The sequence below is a fragment of the Pocillopora verrucosa genome, chromosome 10 (genome assembly GCF_036669915.1).
Source record: "Pocillopora verrucosa isolate sample1 chromosome 10, ASM3666991v2, whole genome shotgun sequence".
NCBI classification, from domain to species: domain Eukaryota; kingdom Metazoa; phylum Cnidaria; class Anthozoa; order Scleractinia; family Pocilloporidae; genus Pocillopora; species Pocillopora verrucosa.
In genome coordinates this window covers 10,016,045-10,038,865 of record NC_089321.1, presented here as the reverse complement: position 1 = coordinate 10,038,865, position 22,821 = coordinate 10,016,045, and the positions used below count along the sequence as shown (strand labels likewise).

At 39.2% G+C, this 22,821-nt stretch overlaps 1 protein-coding gene across 1 annotated transcript in view; it reads right to left on the bottom strand.

Annotated features, from left to right (window-relative positions):
- LOC131799117 (collagen alpha-2(I) chain-like) overlaps nt 1-22,821 on the bottom strand; it is a 52,990-nt gene that overhangs the window by 9,498 nt on the left and 20,671 nt on the right. The window contains exons 21-58 of the mRNA XM_059116786.2: nt 22,726-22,779; nt 21,913-21,966; nt 21,311-21,364; nt 20,914-20,967; nt 20,696-20,740; nt 19,860-19,913; nt 19,194-19,238; nt 18,245-18,298; nt 17,550-17,603; nt 17,116-17,169; nt 16,588-16,641; nt 15,862-15,915; nt 14,425-14,469; nt 13,630-13,674; nt 13,193-13,246; nt 12,860-12,913; nt 12,548-12,601; nt 12,399-12,452; nt 11,539-11,592; nt 10,891-10,944; nt 10,717-10,770; nt 10,502-10,555; nt 10,134-10,187; nt 9,604-9,657; nt 9,165-9,218; nt 8,347-8,400; nt 7,525-7,578; nt 6,987-7,040; nt 6,481-6,534; nt 5,757-5,810; nt 4,974-5,027; nt 4,304-4,357; nt 3,712-3,765; nt 2,892-2,999; nt 2,730-2,783; nt 1,870-1,923; nt 1,184-1,237; nt 699-752 (exon numbers count right to left, since the gene is read on the bottom strand). Of these exons, the coding sequence (XP_058972769.2) occupies nt 699-752; nt 1,184-1,237; nt 1,870-1,923; nt 2,730-2,783; nt 2,892-2,999; nt 3,712-3,765; nt 4,304-4,357; nt 4,974-5,027; nt 5,757-5,810; nt 6,481-6,534; nt 6,987-7,040; nt 7,525-7,578; nt 8,347-8,400; nt 9,165-9,218; nt 9,604-9,657; nt 10,134-10,187; nt 10,502-10,555; nt 10,717-10,770; nt 10,891-10,944; nt 11,539-11,592; nt 12,399-12,452; nt 12,548-12,601; nt 12,860-12,913; nt 13,193-13,246; nt 13,630-13,674; nt 14,425-14,469; nt 15,862-15,915; nt 16,588-16,641; nt 17,116-17,169; nt 17,550-17,603; nt 18,245-18,298; nt 19,194-19,238; nt 19,860-19,913; nt 20,696-20,740; nt 20,914-20,967; nt 21,311-21,364; nt 21,913-21,966; nt 22,726-22,779 (2,070 nt within the window). The remainder of the gene's footprint in view (nt 1-698; nt 753-1,183; nt 1,238-1,869; nt 1,924-2,729; nt 2,784-2,891; nt 3,000-3,711; nt 3,766-4,303; nt 4,358-4,973; nt 5,028-5,756; nt 5,811-6,480; nt 6,535-6,986; nt 7,041-7,524; nt 7,579-8,346; nt 8,401-9,164; nt 9,219-9,603; nt 9,658-10,133; nt 10,188-10,501; nt 10,556-10,716; nt 10,771-10,890; nt 10,945-11,538; nt 11,593-12,398; nt 12,453-12,547; nt 12,602-12,859; nt 12,914-13,192; nt 13,247-13,629; nt 13,675-14,424; nt 14,470-15,861; nt 15,916-16,587; nt 16,642-17,115; nt 17,170-17,549; nt 17,604-18,244; nt 18,299-19,193; nt 19,239-19,859; nt 19,914-20,695; nt 20,741-20,913; nt 20,968-21,310; nt 21,365-21,912; nt 21,967-22,725; nt 22,780-22,821) is intronic.

Here is a 22,821-nt window from a genome sequence, read left to right as displayed (position 1 = left end):
AGAGAAAATAGAAAGACATGGACTGATATATAAATATATTGGCAGAAGTTCGACGGACAAAAACAGACATGTAGACGGTTGGACAGACTGACAGACAGACAGACCAACAGACAGACCGACAGACAAACAGACAGACCGACAGACAAACGGGCGGACAAACAGACAGACAAACTGACAAACAGAAAGATAGACAGATAGACAGACAGACAAACAGATAGACAAACAGACAGAAAGACAAACTATAGGTTACTGGTTTCTATAGACAGAATTCAGATGTGTCAACTCGGGAGTTAATAAAGCAATTTTAGATTGAGTGTCAAAAGTTGTAAAAATTGTTTTGGTTCTACTTTACTTCATGAGGTGATTGGTGAAGAAAAATTGCAACATCCTCTCGACCAATCAGATTCAAAACTACAACCAATCCTGACTTGGTCACCCGCATTTTCCCGCGCTTTCAAAGTCTGCTTGTTTTTATTTCGAGTTCTCATTGGCTCCTTGTGATATCTTCTTTGGCTCTCATTGGCTGGTTTTACCTTAACGACACTCAATCAAAAATTTGCTTTACAGGTAAATAAACCGACGTACACTGTAAAGAGTTTTAAAAAGCTTACGCGTGAAACATGAGCTCTGAAAGAATGAAAAACCGACCCTCGGCCTGTTTACAGACTTATTCCTTTAAAAATAGGAATTCGGAATACCTTTGGTCCTTCAGGTCCCGTACTTCCGTTCCTTCCTTCAAGGCCATCCTCTCCCTAAAATGCATATTTAATTGCATTAGTATTATCAGCGGGTTTATACTTGACGCGTGGTTAAGGGCAAACACCAACGCATTCTAAAAAACCACTGTATCTCTATCGCTTAATTCGCTGATCAAATACATTAGTGAGGCAAGGTAAAAAGTCAAACAGCTAGCAGTTGTGGTACAGTTTTGAAACCGCGAGAGGAGTGGGAAAGAGGGTTTTCTTGATCTTGTAACCTCCACTATTTATAACTAATTGGTAACCTCCACTATTTATAACTAATTGGTAACCTCCACTATTTATAACTAATTGCAATAACGTTGTCACGTTATTGCAATTAGTTACAATAAAATGCAAATAGTATTCATGAAAACCAAAAAACGATAAAAAGGAATTACTTAAATCACAAATGGATAATTTAAAACATTAATCATTTTCCTTACGTCGATTCCGGGAGGACCTGTCCTGCCAACTTCACCGGTATATCCTGGGTCACCCTGACAAAATGATAAGAAAAGAATTTTGAGTAAAAGTTCAGTACAAGTTTTACCAAAAGTGCTCCTACTACTGAACCAGTGGAAACGGTTCAGGGCCACCTTAATTTTTCGATATATCATGTTTGCTCTGAGCTTTGCCAAAAGATGAACGTTGATACGATGATTGCAAAAAAAGAAAAAAACCTGGGTCAACCATCTTGTTTCCGAGTTACAGAACTATTTGAACTAGGAGTGTTCCCTTTTAATAGGTTATAGTAAACAATTGCCTTTGAAAACATATAAAACAAAACAAAACAAAAACCGCAACTTGTTTAGAAATAACTGAGCATTTCTTTTGTGCCGAATTTAAGGATAGAAGGGAACCCGTGTTTTAGGACATGTTTTTGTCCATCTTGGTTCTGTAGATATATAAACCTTCAATGATCAGTCTCACGATGCGGAGTCAGGCTCATCAATCGTGTGTTGATCCTGACGTTTCGATTGCTATAGTGCCAGTCTTGGTCAGGCGAGGTCAAAAGTTGAGTTTAGGCATCGACTCGTCGTACAATTTGCGTTAAAAGAAAAAATAATCACAACAAATTTAAATCTCTATCCTGAACTAATACCGAAAAAAAGACATTAACGCTTCTTACCTGTGTTCCAATTAGACCGTTTTCTCCCGTGTCACCTCTGTAACCGCGTGGTCCCTTTTGCCATCAGAATACAAAAATTTTCAATTCTCATATCGAAAGAAAACTAATGGCATGCACATGTAGATCCTTAGATTGAAAGGAATCTCGTTATCTTGGATTAAGAAAAACGACAAATCTTGCGCTCGAGGAAAGATAGTCTAAATTTTTTTAAGCACTTTGGCACTCTACCGCTGAGGAATTGAGAACTTGAAGTGAAGCTTGGAAAATACAAGACTACATTTCCCCCGTCTTATTCCTCGATAAACGTCTTTCCCCCGATACCAAGATAAGAAAATCAGATACATAAATTGATTGACCATCAAAGAGTCGCTGAGTTGGATTAAAATCCCTCTCGGCTTTCCAGTCTAAATCAGTAAGCATTGCATCACGGAACAATTTGTCTACGTATGTACGATCATTAGTCACAGAATTTCCAAAAGGAGTGCAAAAACAACGGCAACAAGTTGTTATCCTAGGCTTGGCGGGGCGACAATAAGTTTATCTTTTTACAATTTGTAATGAGGAGCTGACAGCTGAAACTAACACAACTTCACTCTGAAAACAACCCTCGTTGTGTTCTACTGAGACCACATGATCCTCTCTACAGCACGGGTTATTTTGCAGCCGACTAAATTTTTCACCGAAAAGGGATAGGGGGGAAGGAGGAGAGGAGGAATGTTTCAACAATTCTTGCTAGGATTACATCTGTTACTTTAATGTGATGAGGACAAATGGCGATTTAATGTAACGAAATCACCAAGAAATGAGAAAACGATTAGATACCTTTAAATATGTAATACTGAGATTAAATATTAACTTACATTATTTCCTGGTTTGCCAACTTGTCCGAAGTTGCCGTTTCTACCAGGGTCGCCCTGCATGAATAAAATCCACACAAGAACAGAATTAAAAAAATTGACCAGCTGCGAAAAGGAAACCTTAATTTTAAATCAAAGTTAGCAATGTTAAGGGGTTCTACTCACGTTATCTCCTTGGGGACCTTGTGGTCCCTTTGCACCAGCAGATCCCATTGGTCCAGGAACTCCCACAGTTCCGTCCACGCCGGGGGATCCCCGGTTACCAGGAGCACCCTAAAAAAATCAAAAGGTAACATTAACTATCTTTTCTTCATTCCTGTGGAGCTGGAAGTTTATAAAATTGGATTGGTGAAAATTTCATACTTTGTGCTACAAAAACTGCAAATCCAGTTTAAGTTATTGATTTCACCGAAAGACAATTCTACCCCACGTTTGTGTATTTTTGGTGCCAAAAGTGCACCTTTCACCCGTTGTCGCCTGTAAGCTCAACAATTAAAACTGTGAGGAAAGTGTACTAGTTGGTCGTCACCTTTGAGAGTAATCTTATCTCCTGGCAATCATTTTTACCGCTGAACCTGCTTCATAGTGTTACTCATAACACATAAAAACTAACTCAGAGCTAGACTTATCTCTCATGCAGTTTGTAACATGAAAAGGAGATTTGTTGTTTGCTTCGGTTTTTACTGTTCACTCCAGCTTTAGGTATCACCTTGCAAATTGTTGGTCCTTGGTAGAGAAGTACGTTTTAGAAACTATACGATTTTTATCTTCGCTACTCAAAAGTAGAAATAAAATTATGATCATGACCGAGTTTTAAGGTTTCAAAGCAAAAAAAAAACCGTTTGGAAATTGCTGAGAACCCAAGATAATTTTTCAATAAGTCCTGGACCATAATTCTTCTTTCATACCGCTGAAAAAAATTTAACTAATTACAATCACAAGCAGCTCTTCGAAAGAGCAGGCTTGTGTTATCATTGATTCCTACCTCTGTACCCCCAATACCATCCTGCCCATTTTCACCGTTTGCTCCCGGTGTACCCTGCAATAGACAAATAAAACGTTTATCAATCTCTGTGGCTGGCGGTGCTGTTAATTGACGTAAATAGAAGTACACGCAAAAGTAATAATGTTAAGAGGATTGACAGCGCATATTGTCAGAGCTACGAGTCTTGGTTCTTGTTCATCTTATTTTCTTGTACATTAATTCTTTTGTTTTTCTTCTATTGGTTTAAAATATTCAGGGTTTCTACTTTCAAAATCATTTAATTGACATTTTACATGTGACCCGTACCCTACGATCGAGAAATTAATCCCAGAGTACATCAGTGTAAACCATTATGTAGAGGAGACACTTTTTCTTTGCCGTTTTCGCTAAAAAATTCGGTCAAACCCGTTGCTTTCCAAGACCCACGATCACATTCCATGACTGCCCAGGCCTGGAAAATGATTGTGCGGAATTTTATGACCTTCCAGGTTTTCCATGACCTTTGCCAACCTGGCAGTGGTCTCTTGAGCTTTCTCCAACCTCGATATACGTTTGATGCGCACGCGACAAAAAGTTGAAAGCTTAGACCTACCGGTGATCCATTTGCGCCTTTCTCTCCAGAGGGTCCGCGAGCTCCAGGATAACCCTAAAAAAAAAAATTTTAATGCTAAATTTTAATTTTTTTCAAACACGCCACGAAAATACCTGTCTCGTTTCAGTGGTAAAAAGACTGACCAATGAAATACGCGTCTTGAAGCTCTGTGAGTAGAATCCAGTATTCTCGGCCTTGTCGTTAACCAGCAAAAATGATTCAAGATAACGACTCGTGGTTTGATCTACCAGCTAAGTACAAAATCACTAAGGCGTTTGAAATACCGGAAGGGTTCAAAATACTGACGGTGTTTGATACACCGGAGTGGTTCAAGATACCAAATGGGGTTTGCCAAACCAACGGGTTCAACAAACAGAAGACAATAGACACACTGTATGGTTTTCGAGATACTAACGGGGATTGAAATAACCACAGGTTTCAACATCCCAAAAGCGTTTACGTATCGGTGGGGCTCTAAATTACGGCAGAGTTTGACATCCCAAGGGTTCGATATTCTCCCTGTATTTGACTTAACAGCGTGATTCAAGAGACAAACGGGTATGGAAATATTGTCGTGGATGGATACACGAATTCTAAAATGGAACGTCTTTAGGATACGCCAAGCCACGAAAGTGCTCCTTTAACTGCGGTAAAAAAATCTATAACTTACTTCCCGTCCACCCTCGCCAGGGCTCCCATCAAAGCCGGCTTCTCCTTTTACGCCCTAAGGAGTCAAGTGACACTTATTTCGTTATTTCTACTACAGTTCGCATCACAGTTGCTAGCAGGGTACAGTGAAACCTGTGTTAAATGGACGCCATACCAATCGGCAACCTGCACTGAACGAACATTAGCTTGTTCACAAAAATGTTCCTACCACATTTATTGCACAAAGATCCTCTATAATATAGTCTCTGCTGTTGACCCAGACAAAGACCTTAATCCAAAAGGCTTTTGCTGAGTGAAACATTCTGAAGAATGATAACTCGGTGAGAGATTCTCGTCTCACTTCTGTCAAGCCAGAGCTTAATTAACAATTCCTAACACGTTCAATATGTAACAGCAATGGGTAAACGTCAAAATTTGTTTATGGCGCTTTTCGATCAAAAAGGAAGAAAAAAAAATCAAAGTAGTCAATGGCCAATCAGAATAACGAAAAATATCTCGAGGAGCCAATTAAACCTCAAAGCAAAAACAAGCAAGTTGCCTGGAGCGCTGGAACTTGTAAATAGCGCAATTTTGATAGGTCCTTATTTAAACCTGTTTGGCTCAAAGAGAAGCGTAACTTTCGTAGGCCAATCAGAGTGCTAAACCAAATATCGACGAACCAAAACCAGTGATATTCCGATGTCGTTTCGACACTAACTTAAAAATTGCTTTACACTTTAAAGTCTGTATCCGAACACACAATAGACAAACAACTTTAAAAAAAAAAAAAGAAACAGTTCCAAACCTTTGCTCCAGGAGGACCGAATCTTCCTCGCCTTCCTGGAATGCCAACTAGGCCCTATAAGTAATAGAAATATGAAAACAAACTAACAATAAATGAATAAATTCTGTCAATTTTCACTGATGCACATCTGTATAAAAAACTTCTTAAGACTCCCAGCATGCATAAATGAGAGTTGCTATAAAGCAAAGGCTTCTTTTGGTTACTTTGAAGTTACATGACATCTATCAGTAAAACTGTTTCCCGCCAGTATTCATTGAGCGTTCAATATTTCAACATCCATTACGTAGGTGTGTAAAAGTGCATTGTCACCCGCGAATGTTGACTGACGACCGCCGTTTCACGTGACTGAAGGTAGCAAGAGACAGAGTATGACAGTCAGCGCGTTCCTCAGTCTTCAGGCGACCCCATCGCGTTTAGCTTATTTTTCCCGACAAGAAACTTTCGATCTTTGTTGTTCTGTATAACAAATAATTAAACGAACTCTTCCGCGGCGGAAACAATCAATTTTGTTGCAATCAAATTTCCGTGTCTTCCTCGGCTCCTACTCGGGTAACATCGAGTTTCTCAAGCCAGAAAATCAAACGATTCCCTTAGCTTCAGTTTTAAATGGATAAATATTTCACTTTCATAAAAAAATAGCTAAATGTTTATTACGTTCTTTGTACTCTGGTACACTTGCAGATATCGGTATTCTACAACCAGCTTACTAAAAGTATATATGTACCTGAGGTCCTACGTCTCCCTTGGGCCCACGCCCTCCAATTGGACCGGCTGAACCCTGGGAATAAAAATAATTGGAAAAAGCCTCATCTTTAAGGAGTCTGATATATACTATGTAACCAAGCTTCGAGAAACATTGATTAACTGTTACATGAATTTAAGGAAACTTCAAAAATATGGACTCTTATCTCTTCTTCAACCGATCATATAGCATTATTATTTAGTTATTGTATAGCCAACTGGTCTGCCTCTTGCCAATTGGGATAACGAAATATGTTTCCAAACCTGAACAGACCCATTGGTAGATTGGCCAATTAATTATAGAGTACATTAAAATACACTTGTGTAAGCTTGAATCAACAACAAAATCTCATTCAAAGGCAGCCTAAATCGATCGTGCAATAAGAAAAAACCCTGCTATTATAAAAAAAAAAGGCCAAAACGCAACTAAAGGATCAAATGTTCTTCAACTCCCACTCTTCCCTTGAAAGTACCAAATGCTCTACTTACAGGTCTTCCATCGGTTCCAGATAATCCCCGTAGGCCGTCACGTCCAGGTATTCCCTATGAATAAGACAAATAGTAGTGTGAATAAGGCGACAGATAGAATAAATCCGCCGAATATTTGCAAAGCGTGTGACTGATCTGAATTTGTCGGAAGGAGGCTACAACTGTGCTTGAAAACTTCCACCAGGGGTTCAGTCTACGTATAGCTCTCTCTCCCTTGCGGCACGGGGTTATCACTTTAACATGGAAGTTTCGCGGGACACCCAATAAGACTTAAGACCCGTTCTTCAGAATATCCGGTTTAAGTTTTTTCTGGTTCGTCAATCGTCATCCGCGCTTATCTTTTCAATCTTTTAGCGTCCATAATCCTCTGTGTGTTTTCTTTGGAGTTTTTCTACTTTGGAAAACAAGGCACATACAGTTCCCTTCGGAAATAGAACGGAGAAGTTTTCTTGCAAGCCAAGCGATATGTGAACAGAAAGACGAAGGAACAGAGCTGTGTTCTCCATTAATATGTAGTTATTTGTTTTGAATGACTTACCGGTCTTCCTGGTAAGCCTGGAACTCCTGGTTTACCACTAGCGCCACGCGAGCCCTGCAAATATTCAAGCGTTTGAGATGCAAAATCAAATGAGCATTTATGTCATGCTACACTACAATACGACAGCCTGGTAAGAAGCGTTCGCAAGGTCTAATCTTTACGTCCCCCGGGGAGCGAGAGGAAGACATATTGCCCCCTCTCCCTTCTACCAAACAGGGAGATAGAGCGTCTACAGCAATTTAGGAGGTTGTAGATCATAGTGCGATGTGCCAAGAATGTTCCGAAGAAACTGGCGCAGGTTTTAGGCACGGGGCAACTTTGTTTGCAATTTCAACCCTATTCCCGTAGGTGATCCCCATTCCAAAGAAACAATTAATATATCAGCTCCTAGCATTAAAAGCATATGGGACGTTTAACAATCTCTGGAAAAATTAGTACAAATAGTGATTTAAGAAACTCAAAACTCATCTATGCGAAAGTGACTTGGATATCTGGCTTCGTTCAGCATAGATTGTCCGTCAATTCCTCGTTTCCAGCTTTCATCAAGGAAACATCAAAGATGCGAAAATGTCTCAATTCATATCATTTGCGAGTGTTTGCCTCATGTATTTCTCAGTGATAGGAAGTGCAGTGGTTGACTACCGCTTGCAATTGGTTTTCTGCTTAAATATCTTCTGTTGAGAGTTAAAAAACGCCACGAGCGCTACGTTGTGTCAGCGCCTTGAACTTCAAATTCTTCCCTTTTTACAAAATGTCCTGTAATCATGCAATATAAATCTTTAATCCGCCACATCAACTATTTCTTCGATGACGCTGACATACCTTAGTTCCTGGGATTCCTGGTTGTCCTGTCAAACCACTATTGCCAGGTGGTCCCTAGAAGATCCAAATATATAAGTTATCACAAGCAAACCAGAAAAGAAAAAATAAAGGAAGAGTTAATTTCCAGACTGATCCAAAATATACGCAGGTGAAGGGTGACACAAGATACCCTCAAAAGCCCTCTGCACTTTAAACTTACAAACAGCTTTAAATTTTTTAATAGACTTCAAATATCTTCCAAAAAAACTGTAGTGACGTATAGACTGCTAAAAGGAATAACATAATTATCAATTTATACTCCTTATCCTTAACCACCACGATTTGTTTTTTTTTCTCTTAAGTGTTTTTCTAACTAAGCACAAACAATTCTTTTTAACTTTTTTTTACTGAGTTGGCAAATTGTCTATCACAGGCGAAGGAAGAAAAATCATGCAATTTCTTCGATTACTGATCACTTTCAGGGATCCGTTTATTACTTGTTTTCAAATTATCTGTGCCGCAAAACGCTTCAGGGCGGATTCACTACTTTACAGCTGCTCTCTGAACTTTTGCCTGCATGCTGGCTTAAATACGCAAACTTTGACCCTCTAAGGCTTAACTCTCCCCTCTACCTGTTACAAATTTCCTTGTAAATTAGTTATGAGAATTTTGTGATAGATCAAGATAATCACTTCTACCCGAAAAGTTTGAGTATTCTTATTACCCATTTGCTCCATAATGTAGGATGATTGTGGGGAAAAGTTACTTGTTAATCACTTCTGGGAGTTTACGGGTTAACAGGTGATTTTGGCTAAATTAGTAGGGAAATTGCAACTTACCGGTGGGCCCTGCGATCCAGGTCGCCCTTGTGACCCTGTGGCTCCTCTGTTACCCTTTGTAAAGAAGAAACATTTGTTTTAATTCACCTCCTAAATTAGAACAGAATGTTAGAAACAGAGCATAAAGTCGTAAACGCCTGCATTCGTTAATAGATAATTTCCTCCATCTAAGATTTCCCTTCTGTGGTTAATCGAAGATGAAAGCTTCATGAAATACTTGGGCTCCACACCAGCATACCAATCTCACTTGGAAATTACGTTATTCTTTCAACATCCTCTCAAGCTCTCATAACATGATTAGTTTCACTTTCTAAATTTTACTCTTAATTCAAAACATTTTGTTTCAAGAACGTTCTCGCAGTAAGACGATGACAAAAGACAGGTTGCTTTGTTGTCAGGATTTTGTTAATGTCTTTAAATAAAAGTATTCTCTACTCACAGAAGCTCCTGGAGATCCAGGATTTCCTTTGGCGCCAAGAATTCCCACAGTTCCCTTAAAAAAAAAGTGAGTATAAATACAAGTTATGACTAGGGAGATAACAGAGTAAAGGAGAATAAAAAATTGGTCTTGACAACGACAAAATGTCTATATCAAGGGACGGACTTGAACGTATTGTGCACGATCGCTTTGTCCCTTTCAGTTAGTTTAACAAGATGTGACCTATACGAATTTTACAAGCGTGCTGGTGAAATTTTTATGTCTATGAAATTCTTCCACCCTTTCCAAAAATATCTTTCTTGTGTGCCAAGGAGATCTTTATTCGTGTACAACAGAAATCTTCTCACGTGTGCCCAGCAAATTGATCTCGTGTGCTTAAGGAATTTGACTTATGTGCCGTGTATTTTTTTTTTCTAGTGCGCTAAGATAAACATGGAACTTTCAGCCGTGTTCGTTCGAAATTATTTTCCTGGGTGCCAGGGAAATTTCAGAAAAAGTTTTAAAAGGCCATGAAATAAGTTTGGACAAACCAAGTCCCCTGGTTCTCCTTTTGATCCAAATGAGCCTGACTCGCCTTTCGAACCCTGAAAAAGAGATCGTCACATTTCCATATAAAAGAGATATTTCTGTGAGTTAAATTTATCTATTGTCTTCAGGATTTCCATAAAAGATTTTTCCCAAGTCAAAAAATAGATTTTATCTGAATCGACGCCTCTGTATACGACCATATAAATTCAAGAATATTAATGAAAGATGTCCACGTAGTGGTTTACGACAGACTATCGAGACTAAACACAAAACGTTTCTTACAGACCCAGAGGATTGGATCAGTTTTATTAGGTTTTCCTACAATAATTCCAAATACCGTGAGAAAGCTCCTCAAGATTTGCCACGTTACCTTTTCGCCTGCATTTCCTTTTAATCCAATAAGTCCTTGAGGGCCAGTTGGTCCCTGAGAATTACAAATTAAATCAAGTCAGAGTAGAAACAAAAAGAAGCTTCCTGAATAAAGGACGGGGTCCAGGAGTTTTACAAGGTAGTATTTTTTATATGTGATCGTAGTATGTTTTATTGCTCCTGGAATTAAAAATGGAATCTTTGGTCAGAACGTACCGGGGATCCAGGAATTCCTGGACTTCCAGGGGCACCAACTGATCCGCGGCCTCCCTACAAGGGAAAAAATTCAAGCGTAAACACCTTAACAAAGGCCAAACGCTGCATCCAAAGAAAACGTATGTGATCACGTATTGCTTTCGTAATCGAATTCAAAATCAGTGTAATGGTTACCGTGGCTCCACGATCTCCTCGTCTTCCTGGGACTCCTGGTGTTCCGTCTGTGCCCTGTAAGAAAGTTAGGATTGTGACTTATGTAGCACATACAGAGTGCTTTTTTATTGTGTGTCGTTAGACTAAAACCAAAGTAATAGCAACAGCCAATCAGAAGAAAGGAATAACACCCCGAAGAGCCGATGAAAAAAAGTCGTGATTGGTTTTAGTTTTGCATCTGATTAGTTGAGAGATAGGCGGAGTATTCTGGACTAATCACAGAGCACCTTTGGGCAAAAACCAATGCAATCCCGGATAATTTTCACACCCCATAGAAAATTTCTATGGGGTGAAGAAAAACCAAACCCAAAGCAATCATGGCAGATAATCATAACAAAGAAAATATCACACAGAGCCAAACTGTCTGATGTGCGGAAAGAGACGAGTCACCAAGTAACAATGAATGACTTGCCAACAAAAAGATTCTTGTTTGCGCAAAGATTTCTTTTTTCGGTTATGGCTAAGTCACCAATATGTTCCGTTTGTAAGTGTTTTGTTGGGTCCTTAATAAAATGATGTCGTGTTCTTTTTATGGCACATAAAGCGCATTAATTGTGGGAGAGATTTACCTTGAATTTAAGTTGCAAAAAATTAGTTGAACTAACTCACCTTAGGTCCTGGCAAACCTGGTTGACCAACAGCTCCTGGGGCACCATCACCGCCCTAAATTGAAGCAAAATGATGAAAAAATTTCCAAGATGATTATCTTAAAAAAGGCAAACATGGGTAGAGATAATTTCACCATTAAGACTACAAACGTCGTACTGCCGGGGAGGAGTTTCGCTTCTAATCTCCAAAAGAAACACTCTCTATTTTTATTCCTTTTTTATAGAATTTGTTAATGATCGTCAGACAGGGACACTTGTTGAATCTGATTGAGGGTAAAGCTTAAGACACATTACTATCCAGACAGTCCATCTTTCCACATGGTATCTCAATTTAAATAGTATGAAGCGATAAGGAGTACCCCTACTTCTCCCTTAAGGAATTTCAGTTGTTTAAAGTTAATTCCAGCAGTTCAGGTTTCCCTGATAGTTAACTGGAACCGACCCGTTGTCACTCCTGATGGAGAGTGACGCTGGAGCACACAACACAATGAGTCGACCAGAACTACACACTGGAAGTTTACTCAATGCAATGGACCTGCAATAAACCTGCAGTGACCCACAATGGACCTGCAATGGACCTACAGTGGACCTGCAATGAACCTGCAGTGAACCAACAATAGACCTGTAGTGGACCTGCAATGGACCCGCAGTGGACCTGCAATGGACCTACAATGGACCTGCAATGGACCTGTAGTGGACCCGCAGTGGACCTACAGTGGACCTGCAATGGACCTACAGTGAACCTGCAGTAGACCTTTTAACATTGCAATGGACAAGCCATTGACCTAGGTCCATTGCTGTGACCACTTATTTTCATTGAAAACAATGATAGACTAGTCACAAACAGGAAGCATAACTCACCGGTTCACCATCTCTGCCAGGTTCTCCAGCAGAACCTTGGTTGCCTTTCTCTCCCTGAACAAGACGAAAAAAAACCGCGCAATCTTGAGATAAGAACAAAGTAATTTTATTCTACATTCAAGAAACAAACAACCAAATGAGGCACTCACATAGTCACCCTTAGTTCCAGTAAATCCTGCTCGACCGGGCAGACCTGGCAAACCCTGAAACAAATAGATCACGAGCACGTGTTACTCCAGTTACGGTGAAAGTGCACTGCAGACACCTAGATATTTCACAAAAACCATATTTCGACCGGTTTATCACTGCTGGATCCTAAACAAAGAGCACTACGGTGTTTACTTTGGTTTAAAACACCGGCAGTGCTTGAGATCTTGCTTAAAACAGAAAACTTTGTATTAATGCACCAAGGCAACTTGTATCAACACATAAAGTCACAAACATTACGCTTATCTCCTCACCGGTCCCCCTTCAGGACCTGATCCACCAGAGGCCCCTATGGCTCCTCTGTCTCCCTGTCGAGAACAAAAGGAACATTTTTTACGTAACTTCACACAATTTCCGTGCATGAGGACAAATATTTGTTTTAGCAAAATTTCAAAGATTAAGCTCCAAATTCTGAGGATTAATAACACTGGGATTACGAGGAGCTAAAAAACATTTGGACATAGTGTAGTGTCTAGTCGAGGTGATGGTATTCCTCGCAAAAATTATGCTGTTGGAAGTAGTGGGTGGCGTCGATGTTGCACCAGATTCAGTCAGATACAAATTATGGAGAAGTGATGCAAACCTACCGGCAGACCATCCGATCCAGGTAATCCATTCTCGCCTTCACGGCCAGCAGCTCCCTAGAGGGAATAAAAGGCCACAAGAGAGAGCTACAAGGACTGACATGTCAAACATGTCCAAAAAAGTATAACATCAAGGATAAATATCGCTCTTCTATCAAAATGTGAGAACTTCTGGCGTGGTATCCGTGAAAAATGTACATCTTAAGCTGTTTATTACAACCTATCATCACCATCAAAAACTCTTTCTAACATCCTAGTCATTGAATTTAAGGCGCACCTGAAAATACTTTACGTATGATTCTTATGAAACAAAAATACCAAAATGCCCTCACCTCTCTTCTATTATTCTTTTGCTTTTATTAGCAACATACCACAATGTGAATTTATTTCTTCCAGAGTTGATTGATATCCTAGAGGGCCCTAACATTAAATGTAATTACCTGGGCTCCAATGGGACCCTGCTCTCCCCTTGGTCCACGTTCACCCTAAGAGACAATTAATGATAAATTAAAACCTAATTATCATAGCTAAAATTATCTACAGAAGCAGAAAACACCAGCAACTAGATTAACTTTAATTTCTATTCTTTCAAAACTAGCCCGAAATGAAAAAAAATTTAGGGTTGTAAGTCCTACATTACTTAAATCTTCATCTCACAAGATGTCATAATGATTTCTTTCTCCTACGTGAGGTTCCTAAACATTTCTTTTTGGTTCTATGTACTTGCTGGACTATTTAATCTGGAATAAATTAACTGAGATTCTAACAGGCTATTTTCGATATATTAAAATTCAAACTTGGCTCCGAGGCTTGGGGGAATAAAACCAAGGAAATCACATCGAGGTTGAGGGATGAATAATTAATTAATTTTGTTTTATTCCTCCTAGACTCGGAGCTATGTTTAAAATTTTAATAAGTCGAAAATGGCCTATTAAATCCCCTGAAAGTTTTGAAGACCTCTGTTACACCTTTAACAAAAAAACCACCTTGTATGGTGCTTCATAATGTCTGACGAAGGGCGAACGCTGAACACGTCAGCTTTAGGAACTTTCTACAGTGGTCACTTTACATTATCAACTCAGTTTAAAGACCAAATTATCTTGTATACTTTTGAAGGTAACCTTCACGTATATGTCAGACTTTATGTCTTCCAATCTCTGCAAGAGTCCTCCTTATTCACTCCACAACTCTTTTTTTAAGAAATACTTCTAATTCTCTGAGCACAAACAGTTTACCTGTAACCCTGGTGAGCCATCTTTGCCTCGCGTCCCAGGGAATCCCTAAAATGAGGAATAAACAGCGTTAATCTGTGTTCTGTATGACAATTTGGATAGCTTGCAAGTTAGAGTTCTGCACGATAGCAAGGCAAGTGGTTCCAGCTGTCAAACTCCTATAAATGATGTTTATATTTCATATCAACGGCAATAGCTATTAATAATATCAGGGCGTGAAATTAACTTTTTTTCTGATAGCCACTTGGCTCCTAAATTCTTCAAAGTGGTAGCCAATTCAAAAAAAGTTGGTCGCCATTTTCAAAGACAAACAAAATCTTTCTTTACGCTGTCAGCGTTCTAGATAGACCCTCCAAAATTAATAATGGGTAAGTTTCTAAAGAAACTGTGGTGCTGCGTCGGTGGGAGAGTATAGCAGGTAATTTAGTGTTAACAACTGGGTTGAAAACGTAAATTAGCCACCGTAAAGGGTAAAAAAGCTGACGTTTCGAGCGTTAGCCCTTCGTCAGAACGATTGACGAAGGGCTAACGCTCGAAACGTCAGCTTTTTTACCCTTTACGGTGGCTAATTTACGTTTTCAACCCAGTTGTTAACACTAAATTACCTTCAAAATTAAGTTAGGGAAAAGATCTTTAACGTGCTACAAAGTGGACACTAGGATGGATGATATACAACTTTCAGGCTCATCTAAATCCAAGATGGCGTCTAGTTATCGATCGAGAAGCACGTGCTACGTTTTAGAAACAAAGTTAATGAGGAAGTTTGCCGCGGATTTATCTCTGCAAATCTTTTTAATTCACTATATCTCTTGGTAAGGTTATGATGAAACGTTCTAGTCGCCAATTTGGCGACTAACTTTCAGGATTTGGTCGCCAAAGTGAAAAATTTAGTCGCATTGGCGCCTGTATTAGGCGCAATTTCACGCCCTGAATATTAAGGTAAGGTCATGGTGTGGAGCGCTGGACTGCCGTGCGGGAGATACAGGGTCAACACTCAGGGTTTTAAAATAACTGAGGAGAATTTTCTGTCTTGCTACGACATCTGCAAATGGTTAGACATCCTAGTCTTCTTGGATAAAGGCAATAAACTGTAGGCCTCATGTTCTGCATCTTCTCTGTACTGGTTAACAGGGGACGTTAAAGAACGTACGCACTTCTCGCAAAGTGTAGGGAATGTAGCTTCCGGTTGGGTGGCCTGGCCCTTTTGTTTATACAAGCCCCATTCCAACCAGCCCGAAAGCTGAACTGGGCCAGCCTGTCTTATATCGAAAATAAATGAATAAATAAATGAAAAGAATGCACGTCAAGAAAACCTTTGTCTTACTGTCGACTTCCCAGACACTCCCATAATTCACAGATCATTTTAAGATGAAGTACAGTGCTGAAGTCTTCCATAAATCTACTTTGCTTAGAGCCAGAACGACCTGATTGGATACTTACTGGATTTCCTAGTTTACCAGATGCACCGGGGAGTCCTTGGATACCAGGCGGTCCCTTAAAGAAATAATATGTAATGTAAGTGCAACAACCCTTTTCCCCCCACTCGCAGAGAATCAACATCTTCCATCCTCCACTTGGGATTTTTCTAACATTGCTTAATCTCACTATAAAAACGGGCACTTTCTAAAAAGTCCCTGTAGCTAAGTCGGTTGAGAATTTGATTATAGAGTAAGAAGATCTGTTGCGGTGTCCTCGTGGAAACCCGTATTTTTTTTTTCCACAAGCTTGTATCAACTTTTTCCACCTTTTTGCAAGGTGCAAGTTATTAGAAACCACAATAAGGGTCAACATGCCCGAGGACTTGACGATGAGTTGGCTGGCATTGAAAAAGGTCAACTCTCAAGCCAAGTATTTACCCTATGACGACACTATGAGTATTGATATCCACCCCTTGAATGGAATGCTGGTCCAACATAGTTAACCCCCAGTATTTATGCATGCGACTCTGACGGTTCACCAGTGCCTATGGGATCAATATCAGTATCTGGGCAACTGCCCACCTACCCCTCCCCTAACCCAACATTAACCCTAACTTGTTATCAATTGACTGTTGTTGGGTTAGAGGAGGTATAGTCAGATAGTCATGCCTTCTTTAAGCACTCTATTTTCTGCCCGCCCCAGGTTTACCTTGCCCCACAATCATACCTATTCCTAGTGTTCTCTTACCGTTGCTCCCATGCTTCCTTGAGCACCAGGGTCTCCTCTGAAACCTTGTCGACCCTAGAGGCAAAATCGCTACACAGTCATACGAATCCATGGATGGACTACATAACTACCATAACTACCATAATTACCACTGGACAGATATTCACAGGAATTGCTTTAAAATGCAAAAATTCCTGTTTAGAGGTTTGATCAAAGATTGCCCATAGACACTTGCTGACACCAAGCTTAAAAACTGACTGAAAAAAGCCTTTTCAAGGTTTTTCTTAAAATCGCACAACGAAGTTAAAGTTGCCTGGATCAGTAGGTCGATTGCCTCACTAACTAGCACCTCTGCATACTGTGTAACTTACACAAATAAACAAATATCTGCCACTCAACTTGTGCTGTAGCATAAACTTAAGGTCCGTTGTTAAGATCAAGTTTATTATTTTTTCATTACTTATTTTACCCCCCCCCCTTACCCCCCCCCCCCCCCCAATCATTTAGCGTGTACTATACATATGTGGAGTACAATATCTTGTTCATTACCGCCAGTCCTGGTGTGCCTGATTTACCAAACTCTCCTGTGGCACCTTGTTCACCCTGTCGAAAGAAATTGTTGCAGTCAAGAGACACTACTGACAGCTCCATAGGTTACATGTCGGCGACTCCTTAAGAAATCAATAAAATAGTACTGCTTGAACTGGATTGTAAAATCCTTTTGATTACTGCAACCAGATGAAAGATATTTTCGTAAATTGTCACATCATTTTTTTAAAGAATAATACAGAGATATAGAGAGAAAAGAAGAGAACCACCCAAAAATGGAGGACGTGATTATGAACCAACGAACGACGAATCAATTTGTCAAAAGCCAACACTGAGACAGATCTTAAAAAGGAAGAAGAGGTTAATCTTCCATGAATAACTAACACCTGTAAACAGCCTCAAGAGGAAAGCTCTTAATTGGAGCACTCCTTTACCTTAAGACCATCTGCTCCTCGTTCTCCTATGCTTCCATCTCTTCCAGCGTTACCCTGAAAATAAACGAATTTCAATTACGTTGCTTGAAGGTTGCCTCAACACTTGTTATCAATTAATCTTGAAGCATGCAATGGATATGAGATGGCTGATAGCCAATGGGGCATGTGGCACCCACACCAAGCTATATATGAAACATGTCATGTCTAACAAACATGTCTGAAATGACAACCAAGCTCAAAATTGACCATCTTTCTTGATCCGTTTAGTGACTTATAGTCCATTTGGTATATTAAATCATATTCTATGATGGCCGAACCAATCAAAATCCCCTAACTGGATCCTCTATTCACACCTTAATTAGAATATTGAATACAATGCCACGTCTTTAGGCAAAATTTACAACCAAAGACACAATGAACCCCTACAGTGTATTTTCAGAAGATCTCTGACTGACATTCTTGCCATCTCCTCTTGAAAATTGATAACTGTTTGATGATTTCAAATTTTTAATTGGGCTTATGGCTACTACTCCATTTCTTCTTTTATGTCAGCACAAACTCTGATGTAGCAACATTGTGAACATTCTTAACTGAGAGCAATATCAGCCCTACACCAAGTTATAAGTAAATGATAGACAAAATGTCCATGCACATATACTGAAAACTATCCACATTATCAATAACATGAAACACACCACTGCTCCTTTAGGACCAGAGAAACCTGGTGTTCCTGGTGCTCCTTGAGGGCCCTGAAAGAAAAAATTAAGTCCAGAAGGATAAACAATCACAAAGTGAAATCTCTTGACTCAGTAATCAGCATGATTTACATTATCAATGAACATCACTTGACTTATTGATCAGAGGCATAAGCTTAGCATTAACAAATGACTGCCTTTGCTGCAGCTGCAATAACTAACTAAGTGAAATTCCAACATCCCATCTGTGATGGGACACAAAATCCCACCAAAACTGTGTCTGAAATTCCACCAATCCCACTACAGACTGATGTTTGGTAGTATCCCATATTGACATTCCAGATTCCCAGCAGGACTACACAGAATCTACATGTAAAGCAACACGGTCAGGATATCCACACACACCCCCCTCCCCATGCACCCCTTGAAATTTATTAGAATATTCTACAACAACACCTGGGATGAAACACAAAACCTCTGCAAGTTCCCACAGGAATTCCAGAAATCCCACTATGGATATATTAAGGGAATGCAGATCTGTGAGGGATATATATTCCAAGCAGGGACCTTTCAGGATCAAAAACAGAATGTGCTTTGATCCCACCAGAAAAAGAATGGTTACAGCCCTGCTGGTACTTGAAATTTACAGGATCTTATGTAGCACAGTCAGGATACTTAATGTGATCTGATGGATCCTTCCAGAAATATAGGTAGTAGAGTCCAAAACTCTGGCTGGAATTTCAAACAAGAAGAGCCCATTCCCAAAAGAAAGTAATTTTTACCAGCAGCACGCAAACTCACAAACCCAAACCATTGAATAATCAAGATTTGAGCTTTGTGAGGTATCTAATTGTTGGGTGCAATAGTCAACTAATTTAAAGGTGGAAGAACCTAAGTTCTACCTGGTTCAAAAAACACACAATTTACAATAAAGTGAAAGGTAACATACAGGGACCCCAGGTATTCCAGGGGTACCATCCTCTCCATCAACACCCTAAGAAAAATAAAAATATTTTGAGTCAATTTCCAAATACTGTTCTTGCGATAAAGGACTGCAACATTTCACAAACTCTAAAATACAAAGAAAACAAACGCAAGCCCAAATATTGCCTGTCATTTAACTAATTTCATACATTATGAAATCTGCAGTCACAACATTAGTACACTCACCAAAGAACTAAGCTGAGCTGAAAATTTGGTGTGATTCACAACTGACTATATTTCCTGTTTGCGTTTGTTTTCATGCAAAATGCAGACTTGCAAAATATTAAGCTTAAAGGTATGTATACATAAAAGCTTCTTACACTGTATCAGTATGCAGATGTCTGTGTTTGTAACACCGATTACATTTTAAAACTTTTAAAAATTTTGACAAATTTTCTTTAAGATGTTTCCCTGGAAATGTGTCGTTGACACCACTTACTTTTAGTTAATCTTGCATCTCACTATAAAGTTGTTAGTATAAGTTGTCAGGGTGCTAGACAGAATCCCAAATCTACCAAAAGGTGACACTGGTTGCTCTCTCACTTTGTACATTGATCACTAATCCAATTACTCTTTGAATTTCCTTTCACTCAATGCTACAACTGCATTACTATTGCTTTTATTGACCCACCGGAATTCCTTGAGAGCCTGACTTTCCTGGTTTTCCTGCAGCACCTGTGTCTCCCTAAATATAATGAAACCACCAAGTTCCAGAATTTTAAACCAAATTATTGATGTTAAAAATACTATTATTCATTGTGAACTTACCATATTTTAACCTAACACAAAGGTCTTGTAGCAATAGATGGAATGGTTAATCTGATAAAACTTAGAAAACAACACTTGACAACAAACTAAACAGTAAACTTAACAAGTATAAACAGGCAAAAACAATTAAGGAGGAAATGAACCAATAGTATGTGTAGTGAGAATAGATGTAGTTGAGTTCATGCTCAAAGTAACTTCACTAAAATCAACAACTGCACAGTTCTTAACTACTTTGAGTGCCTACATGTATAGTGTCCACTTCAAACAGCCAGTGCTTATGACTGGTAAAAGCTGGCAAACAAGCTACAAATCCCTTCAGAAGGGAACTGAATCTAATATTCCAGACAATCAGGGAAAGAAAGAAAGGGAGAGGAGAATGAGGCTGAGAAACAACTCTTAGAGTAACACACTAGCTGAAACATAACCAGCACACTGCGAGGGACTATTGTGCATGCCCTTTCAAACAGACTGCTGCCCACTAGGCATATATGGCCTACTTGTTTGAAGGGTAGATAACACAATGCACTCGATAATTCTCTACCCAGTGGATAAAAGAGAAGGTTTTGTTGAAACATCTAGAGAATTGCAATTTACCTATTAGATAGTATTATCTGCCCTTCAAAAAAAATTCAGAAATGGGCATTCCACCAGTAATTCTTTCTGAGCACATTTAACTGTATTGATAACTTTAATACTTACCCGAGGTCCTGATCGGCCTGGATTACCAGGTTCCCCTTGCGATCCCTTAATAAACAAGCAAAAAATACCTTCATTTTTAAAATGCACCTGAGCAAGCCAATACTACAGCTGCAAGTAAAATATCTTTACTTGTTTTTGCAAGAGTCCATCGTTATATAGGTTATATAGAGTTAAATGTCCTAAATCACGTCATTAACCACACATGACATTAATATTACCTGTTCTCCTTTTCCTCCATCCCGTCCATTCTCTCCATTTCTACCACTGTCACCCTAAAAATTATTGAAGCAAAGAGAAAACTGTAAAGAGAGAACCTCATTGTAGACAGTACAAAGTCAATTTTGTAAAACAATATTACTGCTGTTCTAGTATACTTGTCGTTCAGACTCCTATTGGTGAACAGCAATGGTAGAATTATTTCAAATGTTCTATGCATGATATTTTCTATTTGTTTGTCTGCCTGCCCTTTCATGTCCTCAAACTCTTTACCACGACCAATTTACATTATCAACTCAGTTGATAATACTAAGTTAGCATGTATCACTCTTCCACCCATGCCGAACCACAGTTTCTTTAGAAACTTGTATCCTTTGCCCTTTTACAAGGTCTGCTTACCTTCACTCCTTGCCTTCCCTCTGCACCAGAATAGCCTCGATTTCCAGAAGGACCCTAAAAACAAATTCATGCGAGTTCAGTCAAGTCAAAAATTACACCACTTTCTACACATATTCCATGTATAGCTATCATATTGTACATTTAAGGTCAAGAAAACATGTAAAATATAGGACCATAATAAACCGCTCATTTGTCGCATGTTTCCACCCCTTTGGGGCTCAGAAAAATGTCTGGCCCCTCCAAAAACATATATCCATGGGTGTTAAACATTCGAGCAAGGAATAGGTATAAACTGTACATATTTTTATATCCACTATGAAAAAGACAAAATGCTGATACTAAACTTAGTTCCAAAGAATATAAGCACCTTTAGTACTAACAAATATTTAAAGATTGGTGAAACTACTCTGGGGGATAGAAATGAAAAACAGAACTCTATAATCTAATGAAGTTAATAAAAGAATATAAAGAATATTAAAGAGAATATTAGATGGTTAAAACAGCATGGGCTTGTAAAGTTATATCTCATTTGAAGATTATTCTTGATGTAACTCTCCTGGAAAATACAAAGCTCTATTAAGATGTCATCTTGGTCAACATACTATTGGACCTGGGGAACCAAGTCCTCCTGGTAGTCCTGTTTTTCCTGGTGATCCCTAGTGAACCAAAAGAGAGGACTGGTGAACTTATGTCAACCTTGAAGAGATCTAATCCCCTCAATAATTCTCAAAAGATGATAATTAAGTGGTTTCAAGTCAAGATGAGAATGATATGGCTCCACACAGGAGGGATGTGAACTAATGTTGCGAGGATTGACTCTATATTTGTTTCTTCAACTGCAGTGCATACATATGATTTTCATATGTTTACAGCCATTATTCACCATTTCAAAGGTTTGTTTGTAACCAACATAATAACCAGCTCCAGTTGGCTTGTTAGCTCAGTTGGTAGAGCACTGCACCAGTATCACAGAGGTCATGGGTTCAAATCCTGTATGGGCCTGAATTTTTTTCAGGCCTTATTTCAACTACTAGTTCAGTAGTGTTCGTAACTGTGAGGATCGATTCTATATTTGTTTTTTCAACCACAGTGCTCACATGATTTTCATATGTTTACAGCCATTATTCACCCCTTTGAAGGTTCGTTTGGATCCAACATAATGACCCGCTCCCAGTTGGCTTGTTAGCTCAGTTGGTAGAGCACTGCATCAGTATCGCAGAGGTCATGGGTTCAAACACCATGTGGACCAGAATTTTTTTCAGGTCTTATTTCAACAACTAGTTCAGTAGTGTTCATAACTTCGAGGATCGATCATTCTATATTCATTTAGTGCTCTTATTGTAACGTATTTCAGGTAGTGAGTTAAAAATAGTACTTATTGATTTATGTTCATCTTTTCATGATTCAGGCATTACCCGTTTTCCTTGAGGCCCAGGTTGTCCAGGTGGACCTGCAGTTCCAGCGCTACCCTAGACATAAAGAAACAAACAATACATGCAGGTAACATCAGA